Genomic DNA, 22629 nt, shown 5'->3' with positions numbered 1-22629 from the left:
TTACTTCTTACCTTTGTGACCTTAGCACATTATTTAAGCTCTTTATACCTAAACTCCTTTATCTGCAAAGTGGGGATAATAATAGTGTCTATCTCTTACAGTTGTTATAAGGATTAAGTAGCTTAATGCATGTAAAAGAGCTAGGATTGTGCTTGGCACATAGTCAGACTCAACATATTAATTCTTTAAAAGTTTAATTTTGCTGGGCATGAATATGATTTCCAATAATGATGTAGAATAAGTTAATGATAAAACTCATTACATTGGAAACTCATTAAATTGGAAAAGGTGAAATAAAAGGTGATAAAACAATTTTCTTTCTCAGTATGGTCTGGCAGTCCGCTATGGTAATGAATAATTGACACATATTAAATTAAACAAAGAGGATCCTGTTTATATTTTAAAATTCTAAGTTGATTGTGTTCATTAAATATTTACCTAATATTAAAGGCAAAAAGTTTATTGAAATATTCTCTACCTCTGACAATGAAAGGGAATAGTGCCTTCAGATATCAGTTATAATTAGTATTTTGACATGTACAATGAGATGTTGAAGAACAAATATAGCAGAAATTGTTTATTATTCCAGCACCTTACTTACTTTATAGAACTATTGTGATGGTTGAATTACACAACTTAGGTGAAAGAGTTTGCTAAAATATGGAAAGCTACATAAAAATTATTTTCTGGCCCTACTGCTAAAACCCACAGATACTTGATCATGAGGCTTGTGAGAGTTCAATGGTAGACTAACTGGTGAGAGGAGAATAAACTGGTACCAGTAAAGCTAACTCAGAAGAAAAGCCATCATAAATTCCAAATACAGTGTCTGAGGTAACACTCAGAATAGCTATTCGTATGATTTTATCTGCTTGGCAGATACATGGCAGCAGGAGTTTCTGGACATGAGCAGTGCTTTAGGGCAGAAAGGTAGAATAGTCATGGTTACAAGGAGATGTATTTATCGTGAAGTAGGACCCTGTCCCATCGGTGGAAATATTGAATTTAGGGTCTACTTTTGAGAATTGTTGGGGAGTGGGCAGCTAGATGAAGGTTCCCATAGGAAAAGAAAAAAGCCAGGCATAAGTCAGGCTTGTGGTATTACCTGGGTACCCACAGTAGAGATTATGAAGGAAGGCTGTGTGTTCAATGGGTGCACTAGATGTAGGATTTAGGAGAGACAGATTAATTGAAAATACCTATGAGTTAGTTGGGAAGAAACACGGACCCTGAGTTCTCATTTAGTGAGAGACAGGGCAGTGTGGACAGTGGGAGGTTATAACTGTAGGCTGAAAATCTTCAATAACTAGAGCTGGTACACAGTCAGCAGTTTATGAATACTGAACGAAGCATGATTAGATTCATATGAATTTGGTATTTGAAAATAGTCATCTTGGAAGGTTATACATTGATGTAAATTATGCTATCAATGCTTAAAATATTTTGGAATTTTCCTTTTCTTCTGAAATTGTTCATATCTCTCTATATTATTTTTACTAAGAAAACAGGTATCATTATGGTATCATTCAGTTTGATTATATATCAAATTTGTCTCCAAGTGATTTCTACATATATCTAGATATCACATCTACTTTCAAAATATGAAGATTTGCTTCTCTGAGGATATTCAAAACAATGTGCTACAGGCCTCAAGGCAATTCTAAAAGAGTAGTTTCAAAAGTAATTTGAGCAATAGCAACGTCATTAGAATAAGTAGATTAGCCTCCCAAAGTGACTACTTCAAAAGGGATACCAATCCTTAGGAAGTATGTATTTGGATTTGTTAAACAAATCATTCACAATAATTCTTACTAATACTTTATATATTTCAAGCATATTATGAACTGAGCCACAATTGGATTTCTCAATTATGCTGGCATAAAATGACATAGACTAGCACTCTACCTAAATTAGAGCAGAAATATAATAACAAAATTAGCACTTTAGCAAAAATTATTTTTACTATATCATATAGAATAATAATATGTAAACACAATAATAAGTTATGACAAGTTTGTTGTATTTTGAGAAACAAAAGAATCACAGATATTTTGTATATACTAATTAAATAGTTCAAGATATCAAAAGAGAAAAACAGTTACATGATTTGGGGAAAAATTCTAAATTGAATGAAAATTAAGATCTTCCATAAGTTTAACAAACCAAAATTATATTTTAAACTTTAATAAAAACATTTATTAATCCATTTTTCCCATTGTCCCAGATGTGGAACACCAATAAAAACTTAAATTGAACAACAAATATCCCACTTAATTTAACTTTTAAATAATATTTGAATATTTGTGATGTTCTGAGAATTGAAAACTTAGGACTTAATGAGTTAAAATTCATTTTACACAAATAGATGATATTTTTAAAAGCAAAAGAATATGCGTTTTGATGAATTATTTGTAAGTTTGAAATACATTTAAGTTCACCTTGAGTCTCGCAATCATGACCCTTTACGATATAGCTCCAGTCTCATATTCTAAACCCTTCCCTCCTATTATTATCTTATATTTGTTCTCTATTCTGTCAAAAACTGAACAGTTTATTAAATATACCCTATAATCTCCTGCCTTTGTACTTTGGAGTATATTCTTCTACTTGTGTAGTATAGTGTAGTGATAGAAAAAGATTCTGGAGCCACACTGCCTGTGTTTGTGGCATTGTCACTTAAATAGGCCAAGAAAAACTTTAAATTAGAGAAAATTTTAAGTAAGAGTTTCAATAAAACCAAAATACAGAACTAAATATTTTATTTGATATTGTGTTATTTAAAAAGTAAATTTTTCTGCTGGATGTGGTGGTACATGCTTCTAATCCTAGCAACTCAGGAGGTTGAGGCAGCAGGATCATAAGTTTAAAGTCAGCCGCCTCAGCAACCTTAGTGAGACCCCGGGCAACTTTAGTGAGACCCTGTATCAAAATAAAAAAAAAATAAGGGTTGGGGACTTGCTTAGCATGTGAAGCCTTGGGTTTGATTCTCAGCACCACTAATAAATAAATAAATAGGAGTGGTGATGTAGTTCAGTGGTGAAACATCCATGGGTCCAACCAAAGAAAGAAAAGAAGGAAGGAAGGAAGGAATTTTAGGCCCTGTGTTTTTCTTTCTCTTATTTTGCTAAGCCAATGCCAAGGAAATCATTGTCCAGGCAAAGCCTTTGTTTTTCCCACATCAATCTGAGCTTTTAGGGTCCTCACAGATAAAAGTAGTTGGGAGATCTATCTTGGTAGTAGCCACAACTGGCTTAAAAACAGATACTGCAGAACCAGCTCATTAACAGAACACTAGAGCCAGTTAGGTATTAACAAAGTTGAATCAGGGTGGCTTCAGACCCATAGTATCAAAGCGGTTATCAGTAACTTTTGGATCAAGTCAGTTCAGTTGTGAGGTTGAGATCATGCTATTTTGTTTGTCTCTGTCCATAGTAACAATAAGGATGACTTTCTGGTACATGCCTATAATCTCAGTGACTCAGGAGGCTGAGGCAGGTGGATTACAAGTTCAGGGCCAGCCTTGGCAATTTAGTGAAACCCTGTTTCAAAATAAAAAATTCAAATGTACTGTGGATTTAGCTGAGTGGTAAAATGACCTTGGGTTCAATCCCTAGTACTAAAAAAGAAAAAAAAGACGTAGGGTGTATAATGCTAGCTACTCTAGTGGCTGAGGTAGGAGCATTGCAATTCAAAGCCAGACTCAGCACTTTAGAGAGGCTCTGAGCAACTTAGCGAGATCCTGTCTCAAAATATAATAAAATAAGATAAAATAAAGTAAAAATTAAATTAAAAGGCCTGGGGATGTGGCTCAGTGTTTAATGGCCCCTGGGTTTAATCCCTGGCACCAAAAAAAAAAAAAAAAATACTCATTGATTTTAATTAGAAAAATGTCTAAATTAAATTAAGATGCTAAATTATAGATTTTTTAAAGTGATATTTTATTAATTCAAGTACATATGGTAAATAAAATCAGGATAATAAAAAATCATTAAATAGCATCCTTTTGGAATTTACTTAATAGGTTAAAAAATAACAACCAAATTCTGACTGAATTATAATTATAACTGAATGACATCAAAGTATTCAAGATCCATTTATTCTCTAAATAAATTGGGCGTTTCTTCTGCAACTTTATTTATATAATGACTTATTTAGCAATTTATGCATTCAAATTCTTCTGGGAACACAAAAGTAAACATCATCTCTGCCTCTGTGTGAATTAAATTATAACATACTGGCTTGCTGGTTAATTGCTTTTTTTTTTTTTTTCATTGTGCTGAGGACAAAACCTAGGATGTGGCACCTGCTAGACAAGAACTCTACCACTAAGCTATACCTCCAATCCTGTTTTCATTCTTCTTTTCACATGTTTTGAAAACTATATTCATCAGTAATTCCCTTCAAATTAAAGTACTTCATTTGAGGCTGGAGGTGTAGTTTAGTATGCACTAAGCTGTGGGTCCAACTCACAAAAACATTCATTTTGAGTCTTTTACAAAACCCAATAACAGTTTCCTTTTAGGTTTCTAACTTTTCCTACTATCAAACCAACTCATAAGTAGCTGTGGAAACTTAACAAAGCTTTTGTCACACATTTAATGGAAGATTGATTTTTTTTGCTCTTTTCATTTCTTTTTTTTTTATTAGCTACACATGACATTACAATGATCTTGGCAATTCATACATTTGAATCATTGGGGTATAATTTCTCATTTTTCTGATTGTACAGATTGCAGAATCACACTGGCCATACAGTCACCTACATACATACAGCAATCATAATGTCTATTTTATTCTGCTGCCCTTCCTACCCCCTCCCCCTCCCCTCCCCTCCCATCACTTCTCTCTATCCAAAATGGAAGATTGATTTTTGAAAGTGCCTGGAATCTTTTATAAACACAAACAATTAACCTCTTTTAACATTTTCTCTGTTCTTTATTTTAACCATAAGGAATCTATACCATTCCAATTGTTTTTTTGGTCGATGTTTCTTCAGCACTGGGGATTGAACTCAGGAGTGGTCTACTACTGAGATACAACCTCAGCCCTTTTTAATTTTTATTTTTCTGAGGGTCTCACTATGTTGTTTAGGCTGGCCTTGAACTTTCCATCTTCCTGCCTCAGCTTCTGGAGTTGCTTAGTTTACAGGCATGTGCTACTCCGTTTGGTGTCAACAATTTATATTTTTAGGTGTCCTATATATTGGATGCAGGAACATAATTAGTTAAACAATCCTTCCCAATTCAACCTCCTGAGTACCACCATGCCCAGCTTTGAAATGTGAGGTGTTTTTTTTTTTTTAAATTTTAGTTGTAGATGGACAGAATACCTTTATTTCATTTATTTTTATGTGGTACTGAGGATAGAACCCAGTGCCTCACAGATGCTTGTCAAGCACTGTACCACTGAGCCCCAACCCCAGCCTTTTTTTTTTTTGTACAGGTGATTGAACCCCTGGGGCACTTAACCAGTGAGCCACATCCCCAGACCTTTTTATGTTTTATTTTGAGACAGGGACTCACTAAATTGCTTTGGGCCTTGTAAATTGCGATGGTTGGCTCTCAACTCAGATCCTCCCACGTCATCCTCCTCAGTCGCTGGGATTACAGATGTGTGCCTCCAGCCCCGCTTAAAAGTGTGTTTTTATGTGGAGATGAAAATCCTTAGTTTCTATAGAATTCCCTCAGACTTACCAAAAGATGTGTAGTACATTTCAGAGAATACACTTGGTATTCATTTTTCTCCTTGTTTCTCTCAAGTCTTATATTCTTGTATCTCTTTTGGGGGGAGGGGTATTGGGAATTGAACCCAGAAGCGGTTAACCACTGACCCCCAACCCCAGGTCTTTTAAATATTTTATTTACAGACAGGGTCTTGCTTAGGGCCTTGCTAAATCCCTGAGGCTGGCTTTGAACTCACAACCTTCTTGCCTCAGCCTCCAGAGCTGCTGGGTTTAAAGACGCGCGCCAGGCGCCCGGCTCCACTTAGGTCTAAATGGAGATTAATATAGCAAATCTTTGGTCTGGGCTTGTGGCTCAGCTGAAAAGTGCTCACCTACCACTTCTTGTTAGGCCCCAGGTTCAAATCTCAGGACAACTTCAAAGTAAACAAGTAAAAAATAAAGGCGTGTAAGTAAAAGAAATCAATATTAAGGAAAAAAGAGGGCAAGTTTTCTTTTTAGAGCTTTGAAATTTTCTCCTCAACAGTCCTGGCTTCGTTTTCTGTCGTTTGTGCTCTTAGGAGAAACAATCCCCCTGTCTCCAGGCCAAACTCAGTTCCCTCCTCTGACTCAGATTCTTTTTTTTTTTAATCTAATTCCCCTCTTTTTGAAAGGAATAGTCAAACGACATAGAATACTTACTCCCTCAAATCAGCCCTTGGCGAATAGCAGGTTTTGTAGGAACAAGTAGTTTTGGCACACCACACTCTGTCTCACTAAGTGCGAATCTAACCGCTCCCTTCTCCTCATCCGGTTTGACCAAGTTCAGTTGGAACTCTGAGGCCACAGCACCAAAATTCTCGCACACAGGTCATTTGTTCACGCAGCAAGTGGAAAGGTTCACGTTTTTCGGTCTCAACAGTGTTATCCACGCCCCCTCTCCCCACACATCCCAACCCAGGCTGCAGCTGCTCCACTTGGAGCACATGGATCTACATATAAGGAAACACGATTTACACCCTCCAATTAGCCAACCTGAGGGGAAGGGAGAACAGCTAAGTGTGTGAAAGCCGAGGTAGCTAATTGGAAAGTCTTCAGATGTTTATTTTGGCTTTTTGATAGTCGGTCGACCAGCACCCATACCTTGTATGTTACTTCCACGTCTCTCACATTCTGAGACTGAGTTTTGTTAAAGAAGCACCCGGCTTCTAGTGCCTACGACTGAGGGATTGAGGAAACGGTTCACCTCTACTTAGTGCAACTTGTGGCTTTTTGAGTTATTTCTTAGAGTCTCAAGTATCTACAGTTCTCCCAGATAGTCACAGCATCTGAGGACCCTGTTTTTCCCCCTCTTGAGGTTCGGATTTCCTCACCTGGGTCAGTTTTCGGGTCGCTGGCTAGGCTCCGAAAATAGCGGAGAGCTCTGCGTCTCTCAGTTGCCTGGGTAACAACTTGGTTACCCTTTCCCCCGCTCCCCCCTCCCCCTTTCCGCACACCACCACCTCCGGCCTTCCCGCTTGACCTCCCTGGCCAATCATAGAGGGGTCTCCTTTAAAACAATACCAGAATCAGCCAATCCGGGTGCGTCCAGGTCGGGTCAATGGCCGCCCTTTCTAGTTAAGTAGGTCGACCCCAGTTAAGCCTCAGTAGCGGTTAGCGTCTCTTCAGCTTGAGAGTAGATTGTTTCCGGCTCGCGTAGGTCTGGGTCTGCCTCTGGTGGCTACACAGCCTCGGAGGCCAACCCGTTTACTTTACGGACGGGACAGAAAGCAGCGACTGCTACTACGGTAAGTTTGCAGGACTTTCGTTGGTAGGCTTCTGTCACCATGAAGCTTTTTTGCCCTGTGAATTCCAGTTCTGAGGACCCAGTCACACGCACTTCTGCAGCAGCGGGAGTAGAAGGGTAGGGTCGGTGGGCCAGGAGTTGAGAAGGATTTGCTTGGCTCTGAACCTTGTTCCCCCAGCCCCCTCCCTCTGACAGAGACACGTGTCATTCTTCTGTCGCCGCTCAACGCGCGCGTCTGTGTAAAGTGAGGTCGCACTTTTTCTCTGCTTGGGCAAGCCTTCGTGGCCTGAAGCCCCAGGGAAGTACTGGTTCGGCTGCTGTGAGGCACCTGTGGCGCACAAGTAATAACCGCGCATGGCCCCAGATCCTGAGAAAATCACCAGACAGACTGCCCTGCTTTTCCCGCCTTGTAACAGAGAAACGCAAGCGCGCCTCCCTCTTGCCACTGCTTGGGAATTTGGGTGTCTTAGGGGTAGAGTTATATCCCTAGTTTCCCTGCAGTGCGCGGTTTGATTTTAAACAAAGGGGAGGGAGGGATGGGGCAATAATTATTTAGAGTTTCCTGAACTGTCTGTGATTAATAATTGGGCTCAAAACACATTGTTTGAATGTTACAAACCAGGAGAGACAGGATGAGTTTCATGATTAGTTGCTTTTAATAACTGTTGAATTTTGGATTGGAATTTGATTAGAATGCACTGAACTGTTTCCCTTCTCTCTGATACCATGCTTTTCTTAACTTCCACCCCATCTGGCAGAGGTGAGGGTGAAGTTTGAGTAATTTGTCCATTCTGCTTATTGTTGTCTAAGGTGAGCAAACAAACAAACAAAAAAGGGGGTTTGAATGTTATTCACTAAAGTAAAGTTATTGGCTTTTTGGCCAAATCATCTATACCATAATTCCTTTATTACTGCGGGTGATCATAGTTTATGTGTCTTGCATTTTGTTAATTTTCTAGATATTTGTAGAACTTAAGTTATGTGTTATGCTATCCTTTTTTTCTTGTGTGTGTGTGTGTGTGTGTGTGTGTTTAAGTCTGCTTCAATACACGTTATTCTAAAGTCTAAAGTGCCCAGCCAGTGTTTCATATACCTTTTGGCCATGATTCACAGTGAGAAATAAATTTTATTTTGTGGCTTCAGGACATATATACACTATATAGAAATGACGACTGTTTTGCAAAAACAGTACTTATTACATGCAGTGTACTCTGGCACATTCCACTATATTTTAATGAATTGTCATTCACAGTTTGAAAGACATTGACCTTAGACATTTAGTTTTTGAACTTTTGTATGCACTTAGGGAATAACACAAAGATTAGAGATGTTCAGTGTGAAGCCTCAGGTCACACTGTCATTGCATCTCAGCCAATAGAGCTCACTTGATTAAGTCTTGACTTGTTCTGCCTTGATAGCAGATCAGATCTAGAGGCAGAAATTAAGTGGGGAAAGTTTCTCTGACTTTCCAACCCAGAACAGAGGTAACTGAATTTGGCTGCTAGTTGTTTGTTTGGGTACCAGGTATTGAGCCACATCCCTGACCTTGTTTTGTATTTTATTTAGAGACAGGGTCTCACTGAGTTGCTCAGCACCTTGCTTTTGCTGAGGCTGGCTTTGAACTCATGATCCTCCTGCCTCAGCCTCAGGGGCTGCTGGCACCCAACTGCTGGTTTGTTTTTAACGTAACAAACCTTAAAAAATTGAAAGATAAAAAGTACAGCTAAAAATTTCTTTTTATAGCTACGAGAAAAATATAGTTTAGGTAATCCTTTTGTATTATATAGAGTAAGTCTTTTAAAACACTGGTGAAATGATTTATTAAACCAGCATTGAAAGAAATTAAGGATAAAAAATTGCACTCATTTCTCTACTATGATAATATAGTAGTTCTGTCCCCCTCCCTTTTTTATCCATATATACCAATATTTTTTACATAACTGTGCTTCTTGTTTATATAGTTTTTTTTGTTGTTGCTCATTTAATACTGTTTTGTATTTTTTTCCTGTTTGATAGTCTTTATAATTTGAATTATTAATATTACCCTAATATTTCAGAGTGAGTCAGCCTAACTAAACCAACAGATGATTTATTTCCAGTTATAAAAATAATGCTGCAAAGTGTTGATTACTTAAAATCCTTTATATAACTTTTTGTCTTCCATTCATTGGGTTAAGAGGAAGCCTAATAGGTAGGCCAGGGATCTGGATCTGGACTGGGAATTTTTGCCCCACTTATGTTTGAATTTGGCCTTCCAGTTTCTGTATGCTAGAGCAACAGTGATCAACTGTGGTGTTCTTTATACATATGAGTTAGGCTGAATGTATTTTTTCCACTAATAAGTATAGACATTTTCAACATGATTTACTTTTAAAAAAGCGTGAATCATAGCAGGTCCAGGCAGATTCAAGTGCCATAATAACACTCACACTGATTAAATTTCTTTCTGACTATCTTTTCCAAAGGTTATTTGAATGTGTATTATTTTTTAATATAAAATATTTTATAAAGCAGCCAATTAAATTGATTAGAAGAATAAAAGTTATAATTGATCTATATTAGCACATCTCCCTCTTCAAAGCACACATATTGTCTTACTTTCTGTCATTTTCAAACATTAAGTAGTCCTTTTTGTGTGGGGTGGGTGATGCAGTGGGCGGGGAGATACTGGGGATTGAACCCAGGGATGCTTTGCCACTGAGCTACAACCCCAGCTCTTTTTAGTTTTTATTTTGAGACAGGGTCTCACTAAGGCCTCAATAAGTTGCTTAAGGTGTCAATAAGTTGCTGAGGTTGGCCTTGAACTTGGAATCCTCCTATCCTCAGTCCCCCTAGTGCTGGAATTATAGGCTTGTACCACCACTGTGCTGGGCATGCTGGGCTAGTAGTTCCTCTTTTTTAAAAGTATGAAATACTTCAAAGAAAAAAACACAGAGACCATTTTAACACCCACCAAAGATTTAACAACTATTAAAAATTTGCTATATTTTTCTTAGATGATGATTTTTTTTTTAGGTGCTGGAGATTGAACCCAAGGCCTCACTTATACTAAGCATGGATTCTACCAGTGAGCTACACCTGCAGTTCCTTGTTTGTTTGTTTTTTTAAGAACTAAAACATTATAGCAACTACTTAATATCACTTCCCAGTCTCATTTCCTTCCCATTGCAGTGATAATTGTATTTATGTAGTTAGTATATATTTTCCAGTGTGTGTTTATAAGTTCACTATGATGGGCCCATAAATGATTTGTAATATTTTTGTGTCTCCAAGGTTTACATAAATGGCATACTGTACTTATTCTTCTGCAACTTTTTATGGTCAATATTGGTTTTGAGATTTAAATGCAAGTAGCTATTTTTATTGCTATATAGTATTCCATTGTATGACTATACTATTTTTTTTTAATTTATTTTTAGTGCGTTATAGATATATCTAACAGTGAGGTTCATTTTGACATATCCATTAATGCATTTAATGTAGTTTTATCCACTTCAGTCTCAAATACTTCCCCCTTCTCTGCCCTTCTCCCTTCACTGATCCCCTTCCTCTACCCTATTGGTCTTCCATTTATGTGTTTATTTATTTATTTTTTTTAAAAAAATATTTTTTAGTTGTAGTTGGACACAATACCTTTATTTTATTTATTCATTTTTATGTGGGGCTGAGGATTGAACCCAGCGTCTCACATGTGCTAGGCGAGCGCTCTACCACTGAGCCGCAACCCCAGCCTGTTATGTGTTTATTTTTTAATTGATAAATTATAGTTGTATACAAAACTGGAATATATTGTAGTATAGTCATACTTGTACCTAATATAATTTGGTCAACTTCATTCCTCATTTTTCCCCTTTCCCTTCCCTCTTTCTTCCCCCTTGGTCCCCATGCTTCCACTCTACTGGTTTTCCCTTCTTTTCTTGTGAGATCCCCCTTTTTATTTCTCTTTTTCTCTTTAGTTTCTGCATATGGGAGAAAACATTCAATCCTTGACTTTCTGAGTCTGGTTTATTTCACTTAGCATTATGTTCTTCTGTTCCATTTATTTACCAGCAAATGTTATGATTTTATTCTTCTTTATAGCTGAGTAAAACTCTCTGTGTGGGTATGATATACATCATATAATATACATCACACACACACACACACACATATATGCACACACAAATACATTTTCGTTTTCTTTATCTATTTGTCTATTGGTGGGCACCCAGGTTGGTTCTATAACTTGGCGATTGTGGATTGTGCTACTGTACATATTGCTATGCATGTATCACTATAGTGTGCTGATTTAAGTTCTTTTGGATAAATACCAAGAAGTGGGATAGCTGGGTCATATGGTGATTCTATTCCTAGTCTTTTGAGGAATCTCCATATTCCTTTCCAAAATGGTTGTACTAATTTGCAGTCCCACCAACAATGTATATGTGTACATTTATCCCTACATCCTTGCCAGCAGTTATTTGTGTTCTAGATGATTAGAACTGACTAGAGTGAGAAGGTGGGATAAAATCTTAGTGTAGTTTTGATTTGCTTAACATGCAAAGCTATAGTTTTGTTAATTTTAAGATTCTATAGTTAGGATGTTTGGATAAGTAGAAGCTACTAGAAGAGGACTAGAGGTTGACAGGAAGAACTCAACAAGGCAAAGACAGCTTTTCTACTGATAGCCACAGATTTTGAGTATAGGCCTGTTTTCTAATTTTAAATAAGATAGTGATATGCAGAGGAATGCTAAAGTGTACTAAGATCCTGTTTGTTAAAAAGGATAGAGAATACTAATTGACTTCAGGCTTTGTTAGAAGAACATGAATTTTTGCCTGTATCCTTAAATAATTCAAGAGAACTCACACAAATTAATATTATTAAAATATATAACTTGTAAACCTGGTGAAAATTAAGGGAATTAAGAAAATTCCATCAATCCAGATATGCAAAAAAGATAAAAAATGCATAGAGTATGGCAAATACAAAACACAATGTAAGATGGAAGAAAAACCCTATTATATTATTCACAATAAAACCAAATAAGTTAAACTTGTCATATTGGTTTGAATAATTTCAGTTCTGTATGCTATTTACAAAAACTACACTTAAAATGACACAGAAAAGTTGATTGGAAGAGGATACACTAGGCAAATACCAACCAAAATAAAAATGATGAGGCAATATTAATGTTAGACAAAATATGCTTTAAGGCAATTTAATAATAAATAGGCACTTTGTTTTGGTGTATAGAAGAAAATCTACCAAGAGACTATCAACCATGAACTTCAATATATGCTCCCAACAACATAGTCTTGAAATATACAAAGCAGAACAATAGAATTATAATTAGAAATTGATCATTCATAATAACAATGTGAGTCTTTTAAAAACACCTTTGTCAGAAACTAGTTAAGCAAAATAGATTTAAAAAATAAACAAGAATATGAACAATTTAAAATTTAAATTAGATGAAAAGAAGCATATAATGTTATGTGAGACATGTAATATAATATTATAATTTATAAAAACATAACATGTGCAACCTAGGAGGGTGGTGCATTTGGGAATACAAAATTAAATACAAGTGCTTTTGTTCTGCTCAATATGCTTCCCTGTCTGTATACCTTCCAGGACTGAATTACTACACTTGAAATCATCATTTGGAGCTCACATTTTAAAAACTTTAAGATGTGTACATGACTTAGAAATAAGTATGTTGTAACTAATACATTCAGTATTGTACTTTAGACTTATTCTTGGGAAGGCTTTTCATTATAACCTTGATACTAATACTATTCAAGTTATTATTTCTCATTAATTTTAAGTGGTATACATGAATTTCATATTTTAACATTTTTGAAATGGAAATGAGCCTGCCAGTTGATAGTGTGTTTTGGCTAGGTGGTAGCTGTGACATGATAATTGTTCTTGCATGCACAAGTGATATGAAAATGTCTACACTCAAAACTTGTATGATGAACAGCTGGGGTGAAAATTCCCTGAGACAATGTGGAATCATCTTTAACTCCAAGAAACCGGTAATTGTGGGGAAGAGAATGGAGAAGGTAGTAAATTAGATTTAGTTATCAATATGATGAAATGAAGACAAAAGGTGACTTACGTATACATTTGCAAAACCAGCTTAAGAGAATAGCAAAAATGACTTTCTTTTTCTTTTTTAAAGAAAAGCTGCTTCAATCATGTTCTTGGTGACTTAGGAGACATCCAAGAAATTGGATTTGCAAAATGGATTAGGAATATGAAGTCTAGAGATAACTTAACCAAGTTACTTGGCTTATGCTTTTTTAAAATGTATGCATGTTTGATTAAATTCTATGCTGACAATAAAAATTATTTTGAAAAGCATAAAAAATTAAGTGATAAGGAATTATGACAGGTTGATATTTTTTCCCTTCCTTTCTTAGTAGTACACAAAATAATAAGACTCAGCTTTGTTGAAATATTTTTGAAACTGATTACTTAAAATTACCTTTCCCAGCTATTGTGTAAATATTAATTTTGGGCACATCTGATTCCATTAATCTTGACTAGGATAGGGTTATAAATTCACAGTGATTTTCCCATAACACTTTAAGATATTTTTTCTATTGTTTTCTAAGATTTATTGTTGATAATGAAGAAGCTGATGTCAATCTGGCTGTTACTACTTATTAGGTATTTTTTTTGTCTTTGATAACTTTCAGATTTTTTCCCTATATTTAATATTCCAGTTTTTAAATATATTGTATGTAAGGAGATATGTGTGTTTGTTTGGTAGTGGTGAAGGGTTGCTTGCTTGCACTTGGTGACCTTTTTAATCTGAGAACTCATTTTCAGTTCTAGCAAATTCACTTATAAACCCTTTGAATATTGTTTCTGCCATTCCATTTTTCCTTCTATATTCCTTCCTGATATATATTGGACCATCTCTTTCCCCTTCCTTCCTTCCTTCCTTCCTTCTTTCTTTCTTTCTTTCTTTCCCATACTTTTATCTGCCCTGTGATCTGACAGTTTCTTACAGTTCACTGATTTTTTTTTTTCTTTTCAATTGTGGCTAGCCTATTATTTAAGTCTATTTCTTGAGCCTCTTTCTTTCTTTCTCCCCCACCCCCAGTACTGGGCATTGATTTCAGGGGTGCTGTGCTGCTGAGATACATCCCCATCCCTTCTTATTTTTTGAGACAAGGTCTTACTAAGTTGCTTAGAGTCTAAGTTGCCAAGGCTGGCCTTGAACTTGTGATTCTCCTGCCTCAGGCTCCGAGTTGCTGGGATTACAAACATGCTAAACCTCTTTATTTGTAATACTAAAATCCATTTCTTGGATTTTTCTTGACTCTTTTTAACATTTGCGTATTTGTTTTATGGGTGCTGTTTTTTATCTTGAGTTCGTTAAACATATTAAACATTTTAATGTGCCATTCAGATCACTCTATTATCTCTAATTCCTTAGAAGAGAGTTCTCTCAGTTTTAGTATCTTAAGATGGCTTAAATGTTTTATCATTCTTGTCTATAAGTTTATCTTCTTGGGGCTTTTTTTTTTTTTTTTTGACCAAGTGTGACCTAGGAAGTGGACACATCTCTATTGAGTGATATCATGGGTAACCTGCCTGGACTCTGGAGGTTTCATCTATTCCTAACCAGTTTTCATGTTAACATCTTAGCTTGAAGTTTTCATACCACAAAGGTAAATTGAATTCAGGCCATTTTTGCATATGTTCTGCATTGGCTTGGGGTTCCCACATGTCTCCCCAGTCTTTTCCACTCTCCTATAGATGTTTCCCAGATGTAAGCTTCACTAAGTTTCTGCTCATTGAAGAGCCAGTAGCTTTACCCTGTGGCTTTAAACATACTCGGTTCAGCATTTTATTTTCAGGTGTTAGGGCACATATCTCTTTCAGGTCTTCTGCTTTGACTCCAGCTGCTAGATAATTCTTTTTAGAAAAATCTTTGCTTTGCAATTAAAAATGTTTTTATTAAATGATTTCTTTTTTAAAATATTTATTTTTTTAGTTGTAGTTGAACGCAATACCTTTATTTCGTTAATTAATTTATTTTATATGGTGCTGAGGATCGAACCCAGGGCCTCAGACATGCTAAAGCAAATGCTCTACTGCTGAGCCATAACCTCAGCCCCTTATTAAATGATTTCTAACTGGTATTTTTAGAAATTTGGAATGACAGGATGTGATTCCAGTGTGGATTCCATTTGTGATATTCAATTGGAGGTCTCCTTGAGACCTCTAAAATTTTTTTCTTCCATTCCTCTTACCCCCTTTTAGGGTTTGGAGTCATGAGCAGGTTTAATTATGGAGAAACTGGTACCCCTACAGGTAGGTTCACTTTTGACTCTGCAGAGACAACCATCACCACTACAACCACAGGGTTTACTTTCTCTACACCCGATATAGGTAGGTTTAATTTTGGGACTCCATCCCAACTGGTTGTAAGTAAATCTTCATATTCCATCAGCCTGTTCTCATTCGATAATCCAGCTCCAGCAAAATAGACTACAGGATTCAGCTTTGGAACACCAGTTGCATCAACTCCTGTCCCACTAGGAACTGGATTTGCCTTAGGGTAAGAGTAAACAGTTTCTGATTCTTTTAGGAACTACAAAAGGACTGTGTCTCAAACACAGATTTTCCATTTAGAGCTTAGATAGGATGATGAAATAGTATGGCATTTCTTAAGCAATTATTTGAAATTATGCCACTTATTCCCAAGAAAGTCTTAAAAAATGTAGTCATCTTGGAGTTGAGGCACAAAGGACATTGAATTATGATCTGTGGTCTCCCGTCATTTCGTGTGAGCCATAGACAGGAAATACACATTGAATTTTGGATATATATCATCTGGAAATTAAGCTGCTTATTTAGTATTTCTCAAGAAAGATATTCATCTATTGATTATGGTACTGATCTTGATTATACAGTTCCCCCTCTTGCATCTCAGAATTTTAAGGGAGGCACTCTTCTAATCTAATGCCTTCAAGGTAAATCTATTTGGATCCATGTCTTTCAGTAATACCTGATGACCATATGAAAGCTGAGGCCTTACCTCTGGAATTGTTCCCTATTCTGTTATAGCTATCTAATAACTTGTAATTGAGTGCTAAATAATCTTTTTTAAGAGGGATACCTTAAATGTTGAAGCATTTTGCCGTGGGTCATGAAATACATTTAAAATTTCTTAGAAATTGTATTAAAGAGATGCTTGTTTGTGTGATTCTGTGTCTGAAACAAAAACGTATGTTGTTTAATGTAAAGTCTGCTAGACTGTCAGCAAGAAGAAGTATAGGGCTAGGAATATAGCTCAGTTGGTAGAGTGCTTGCCTCACATGCACAAGGCCCTGATATTAAAAAGCAACTGTGAAACAAATATTTGAGTCTTGGCTTTGCCATTTACTACTTCTATGATTATGAGCAGGTTATTTAACTCCTCAGTGCTTAAATTAATGTAGGTAAAATGCTTAGAACCTTTTCTGGTATGTAGTGGTCACTTAATATGTGTTAGCTCTTATTGTTGTTTTATGAAAATGTACATTTCCCTGCAGTGTTGCATATGTTGGATATTATCCTTTTTTATGCGTGTTCTTGAAGTAGATGGTTTAACAGTGAAAATAGCATTGTCATAATCTTTTTTTTTTTTTTCTGTTTCAGTACTAGGGATTGAATCCAGGTGTATTCTGCCACTGAGCTATGTCCCTAGCTCTTTTTTTTATTATAGTCAAGGGTCTCACTAAAGTATTCAGAATGTCCTCAAACTTGTGATTCTCCTGCCTCAGCCTCTGGAATCTCTGGGACTATAGGCGAGTGCTACCATGCCCAGCTCATCATCTTTATTTAAATTTTTTGATTAGCAATAAGGCAGAATTCAGGTTTTTAATTGATAAACCATATTTGTGTGTGTGTGTGTGTGTGTGTGAGAGAGAGAGAGAGAGAGAGAGAGAGAGAGAGAGAGAGAGATTGCCTTTTTATGTCCTTTGCTCAAATTTCTAATATGATGCTTATATTTTCTCCATTGATATTTAATTGCAATGCTTTAACCCTTTGATATTTGTATAAGCATTATTTTTAGAGTTTTATAAGTATCTAAAATATTATAACTTTTAAATTAAGAATTTATTTTGACATAATTGTAGATAATCTTACAGGTAAAAAATAATACAGAGAGATCCCACATACCCTTTGCACTGTTTTTCTACTGGTATTATTTAGCACAACTATAGTACAGTATCACCACCAGGATATTAATATTTATAGAATCAAAATATAGAATCTCTGTCACTACAAGGATCCCTCCTTCATTTTATCCTTTTATGGCAGCATCTACTTTTTTCTGTTCCACCCACTTTTTAACCTGGCAACCATTAATTTGATCTCCATTACTAAAATTGTCATTTCAAAAGTGTTATATATTTTGATCCGCAGGAACACATACATAAACACAAAGTTATGTGCATGAACCACACATTATATAATCTTTGGGGAATGATTTTTTTTTCAATCAGTGTAATTTTATGGAGATCCCCAGATTATTACGTGTATCAATCCTTTGTTTCTTTTTATTGCTGCATACTGTTGTGTGAAGGTACTGCAAGTTGCTTAAGCATTTGCCAGCTGCCTTAGTCCATTTTGTGCTGTTGTAACAGAATATCTGGGACTGGGTAATTTTTTTGGAGTATTTGGGATCAAACCCACTTGCTATGTAAGTGCTCTACCACTCAGCTACACACTCAATCCTTTTTATTTTTATTTTTTTTTAATTTTGAAACATGCTCTTATGAAGTTGTCCAGACCGACCTCAAATTTGCAATCCTCCTGCCCAAGCCTCCAAAGTAGCTGAGATTATAGGTGAGTGCTACTGCACCTGGCCCAGACTACATAACTTATAATGAATTCATTTCCAATAGTTCTGGAGGCTGGGAAGTCCAGGGGCCTACATCTGACCAGGGCCTTCATGCTGTATCATTCAGTGGCAGAAGGTATCATGTGAGTAAGAGGCAGGGTGCAAATTCACCCATTCATAATGAACCCACTCCCATAAACATGATGTTAATAAATTCATGAGGATAGCACCTTCATGATCTAATCACATCTTTAAGATTCTTCCTCTTAACACTTTCACATTGGAGATAAATTTCTAACCCTTGAAATTTGGAGCACACATTCAAACTATGGCACCCATGGATGAATATTTGTATTGTTTCTACTTTTTGACTATTACAAATAAAGCTGAAGTATTTGTGTTCAGGTTTGGGTTTTTTTTTTCTTTTGCTTTTTGGGTTTTGGTGAACATAAATCTTCATTTTTCTGAGATGAATGCCTAGAATTGCAATTGCTATGTCATGTGTTAATTGAATATTCAGTTTTATAAGAAATTGCAGAATTGTTTCCAAGATTGGCTAGACCACTTTACAAATGCACAGGCAATGTATATATGATCCTGTTTCTCTGCATCCTAGCTACCATTTGGTGTTATCTCTATTTTTAAATTTTAGCCTCCTATAGATAATGATACCATATTGTGGTTTTAGTTTGCAATTTCCCTGATGGCTAATGATGGTGAACATCTTTTTCAGTGATAATCTCTCATCTGTATATCTTGTCTGTTCATGACTTTTTTCAGTAAGAAAAAAAGTATCCAAAATACCACTGTATTTTATGGGTCCTTTTTACATAGAGATTTGTATAATGCAAGTTGATAATATGATTATATAAAAAGTAGAAATGCTGTTCGTGTAGGGTTTTTTCTAATGTTTAATTTTTATTTTATTGATTTTTAAAGAGTCAACTCTAAAAATCAATCACATATTTTTTCCTATTTTTTAAATTTCATTGATCTCTGCTCTTTATTTTCTTTCTTACACTGCTTTGAGCCTTATTTTTGCAATTTCTTTTCTAGGTTCTTGATTTAGGAAGTTAGATTATTGATTCTACTTTTCTAATTTTGACATTTATGCCATAATTTCACTATCAGCATTTTTAACTAAATCCCAGAATTTAATAAAAATTTTAAATTAAAAAACATTTATTTTAATAGGCATAGTGTATATGAATGCATATATAGGTAAATATAAATTCATGTAAATATTCAAACTGTCAGAAAACACGGTTAAACAAAAAGTATAGAAAATGGCTATAATCTTACTTGCCTACTATTTTTAAACATCTTGGTAGGTACACTGCCTGACTCTTGAAGATGAGTACATATACACATATTCAGTAAACAGAATCACATACTCTTTCATGATGAGTCCCACAAATTTTAATATATTTTAATTTTCATTCAATTTTCTTTATTTTTATTTCCCTTTAGTCTTCCACTTTGATCTATCAGTTATTTAGTAGTATATTTGGTTTCCAAATGTTCAGAGATCTCCCTGTTTCCCTTTGGTTATTGATATGTAGTTGTAGTTGGAGAACACATCTTAATTCATTTAAATTTGTTGAGATTTGGTTTATGGCCCCAAATATGATCTATCTTGATATTTGTTTCATGAATGTGTTTGTATTTGTTAGGTAAAGTGTTTTATAAATGTCACTTAGATCCTGACGGTTAATGGTGTTTTTCCCATTATAGTTGTACACAATGATGTGATTTTTTGTTATATAATCAGTCCCAGTACTTCCCTTTCCTCCGTGCCTCCCACCCTTTGGTCCCTTTCCTCTACTGATCTCCCTTTGATCTTCAGGATATCCATTTCCACCTTTCTTTTCCTTTTTTCTTCTCTAACTTCCACATATGAGAGAAAATCTGACCCTTGACCTTCTGAGTTTGACTTATTTCACTTAGCATGATAGTCTCTAGTTGTATCCATTTTCCTGCAAATGCCATAATTTCATTTTTCTTTATAGCTGAAAAAATAAAATTCCATTGTGTATATATACTACATTTTCACCAAATTTTCTTTATCATCAATGGTGTTTTTGAGTTCTTCTGTATCCTCACTCTTTTTAATGACTAGTTGGTAACAGAGGTGTTGAAGGATCTTGGGTAATAGTGAATTTACGACTTCTTTCTGTTTTATCACTTTTTGTTTCACGTATTTTGAAGTTCTGCCAATTGGTGAATAAACATTATTGCTAAAATTATTAGAGAATTGGCCCTTTTATCATTATGTACAATCTCCCTCTGTCTATGGTAATTTTCTTTGCTCTGAAGTTTACTTTATCTGATAATAATGTACCTTCTTTTACTATCTTTTGATTAATGTTGTATGGTATGTACTTTTTCATCTTTTTATTTTCAGTCTGCCCTTTGTATTTTAGAATGAGTTTCATGTAGATAATATGTAGTTGAGCAGAGTTTTTAAATCCCCTCTGCTAATCTCTGTTTTAATTGGTATATATAGGCCAATTGCATATATTATAATTATTGCTATGTTAGGGCTGAAGTCTGTGTCATCTTTAAAATTTCTTTGCTGTTTTTTATTTCTTATTTCTCTATTTCCATTTCCTGGTTACTTGAACAGTTTTTAAAATTCCATTTTCATTAATCTGTAGAACTTTTGAGACTATCTCTTTCTGTAGCTCTTTGAATAGTTGTGCTAGATATTATATATACATAATTTATCATGGTCTATTTGAGTCGTTTTACCAATTTGAGTGAGGTGTAGAAACTTTTCCTCCCTATATGTTCCTTAACCCACCACATTTGCAATATAATTCTTAAATATTTCCTTTACGTAATAACTAGAACCACATCAGACAGGGTTAATTTCTGCTTCATCCATAGGTGCTATAGTTTGTGTGCCCCAAATTTTAAGTGTTAGAAAATTTATCTCCAATGTGAAAGTGTTAAGAGGTAGAATCTTAATGATGTGATTAGATCATGAAGGTGCTATCCTCATGAATTTATTAACATCATGTTTATGGGAGTGGGTTCATTATGAAAGGGTGAATTTGCACCCTGCCTCTTGCTCACATGATACCTTCTGCCACTGAATGATACAGCATGAAGGCCCTGGTCAGATGTAGGCCCCTGGACTTCCCAGCCTCCAGAACTACTGGAAATGAATTCATTATAAGTTATGTAGTCTGGGCCAGGTGCAGTAGCACTCACCTATAATCTCAGCTACTTTGGAGGCTTGGGCAGGAGGATTGCAAATTTGAGGTCGGTCTGGACAACTTCATAACAGCATGTTTCAAAATTAAAAAAAATAAAAAATAAAAAGGATTGAGTGTGTAGCTGAGTGGTAGAGCACTTACATAGCAAGTGGGTTTGATCCCAAGTACTCCAAAAAAAATTTACCCAATCCCAGATATTCTGTTACAGCAGCACAAAATGGACTAAGGCAACTGGCAAATGCCTCAGCAAACTGTAGTACATTCACACAGTTGAACTGTATGCAGCAATAAAAAGAAATCAAGACAAAATAAAAAGAAATCCAGTTATATTCACCCCTATTTTTGTTCTTTATATTGTTGTTTCTTCCTTCCCAAGGTTCCAAGATTCTTTATTCATTTTCTTTCTGTTTACATAACTTTGTTTAGACATTGTTTTAGGGTGGCTTGCTGGGAACAAATTCTCTTGAGTTTTCCTTCATCTTTCAATGTCTTAATTTCTTCTTTATTCCTGAAGGATGGTTTCACTAGGTATAGGTTGACAGTTATTTTAATACTTGAAAAGTATTGGACTACTTCCTTGTTTCCATAGTTTCTCATGAGAAATCTGTCATTCAAATAATGTTTCCTCTATAGATTGGATGTTATTTTTTTTCTTACTGCTTTCAAAAGTTTTTTTTTTTTTTTTTGTATTTAGTTTTCAGAAGTTTGTCATGTTTCTTTGTGTAGATTTATCAGATTTATCCTTTTTGGTCTTACTTTGCTTCTTGAATATGTTGGTTTATGTTTCTTGTTTAAAGTTTTCCATTATTTCTTTCAACCATATTTTAAGACTTTCCTTCTAGATCCTGTTAGATCTTTTGTCATAGTCCCACAGGAACTTCTACTTTGCTATTTTTTTTCAGTCTGGTTTTCTTTGTTTTCAAATTAGATAATTTCTATTATTTTACTATCTAGTTCACTGATTCTTATCTCTGTACCCTCTTTTCTGCCGCTTAGTTCTTATACTGACTTTGTATTTCAGTTAAATTTTTCAACTCTAATATTTTCCTTTGGTTCTCTTAATATCTTCTGTTTCTTCTCTGGGCTTCTTTTTCTTTATTCTTTTTGGCTGTTTTTTTTTTTTTCTTTT

General features: G+C 35.3%; 2 protein-coding genes across 3 annotated transcripts in view; one reads left to right on the top strand and one right to left on the bottom strand.

The window, feature by feature from the left end:
* Dnaaf6 (dynein axonemal assembly factor 6) overlaps positions 1–7121 on the bottom strand; it is a 42363-nt gene extending 35242 nt beyond the window's left edge. Inside the window, exon 1 of the mRNA XM_046420859.2 lies at positions 7033–7121. The gene's annotated coding sequence lies outside the window, so the exon portion shown is untranslated. The remainder of the gene's footprint in view (positions 1–7032) is intronic.
* Positions 7122–7267: 146 nt separating this feature from the next.
* Nup62cl (nucleoporin 62 C-terminal like) overlaps positions 7268–22629 on the top strand; it is an 83028-nt gene continuing 67666 nt past the window's right edge. The window contains exons 1-2 of one of the 2 annotated variants that reach the window (XM_046420820.2): positions 7268–7446; positions 15711–15761. In XM_046420820.2, coding sequence (XP_046276776.1) covers positions 15722–15761 — 40 coding nt within the window. In that variant the 5' untranslated portion in view covers positions 7268–7446; positions 15711–15721. Of the gene's footprint in view, positions 7447–10460; positions 10513–15710; positions 15762–22629 lie in introns of both variants that reach the window. The other variant, XM_046420821.2, reaches the window with a different exon arrangement.

The sequence above is a fragment of the Marmota monax genome, unplaced genomic scaffold, assembly GCF_021218885.2.
Source record: "Marmota monax isolate L192 unplaced genomic scaffold, Marmota_monax_Labrador192_F-V1.1 WCK01_AAM20220418_F8-fsc00050, whole genome shotgun sequence".
Classification (NCBI taxonomy): Eukaryota; Metazoa; Chordata; class Mammalia; order Rodentia; family Sciuridae; genus Marmota; species Marmota monax.
The sequence above is the reverse complement of the archived record's forward strand: the minus strand, read 5'-3'. Positions and strand labels throughout refer to the sequence as shown.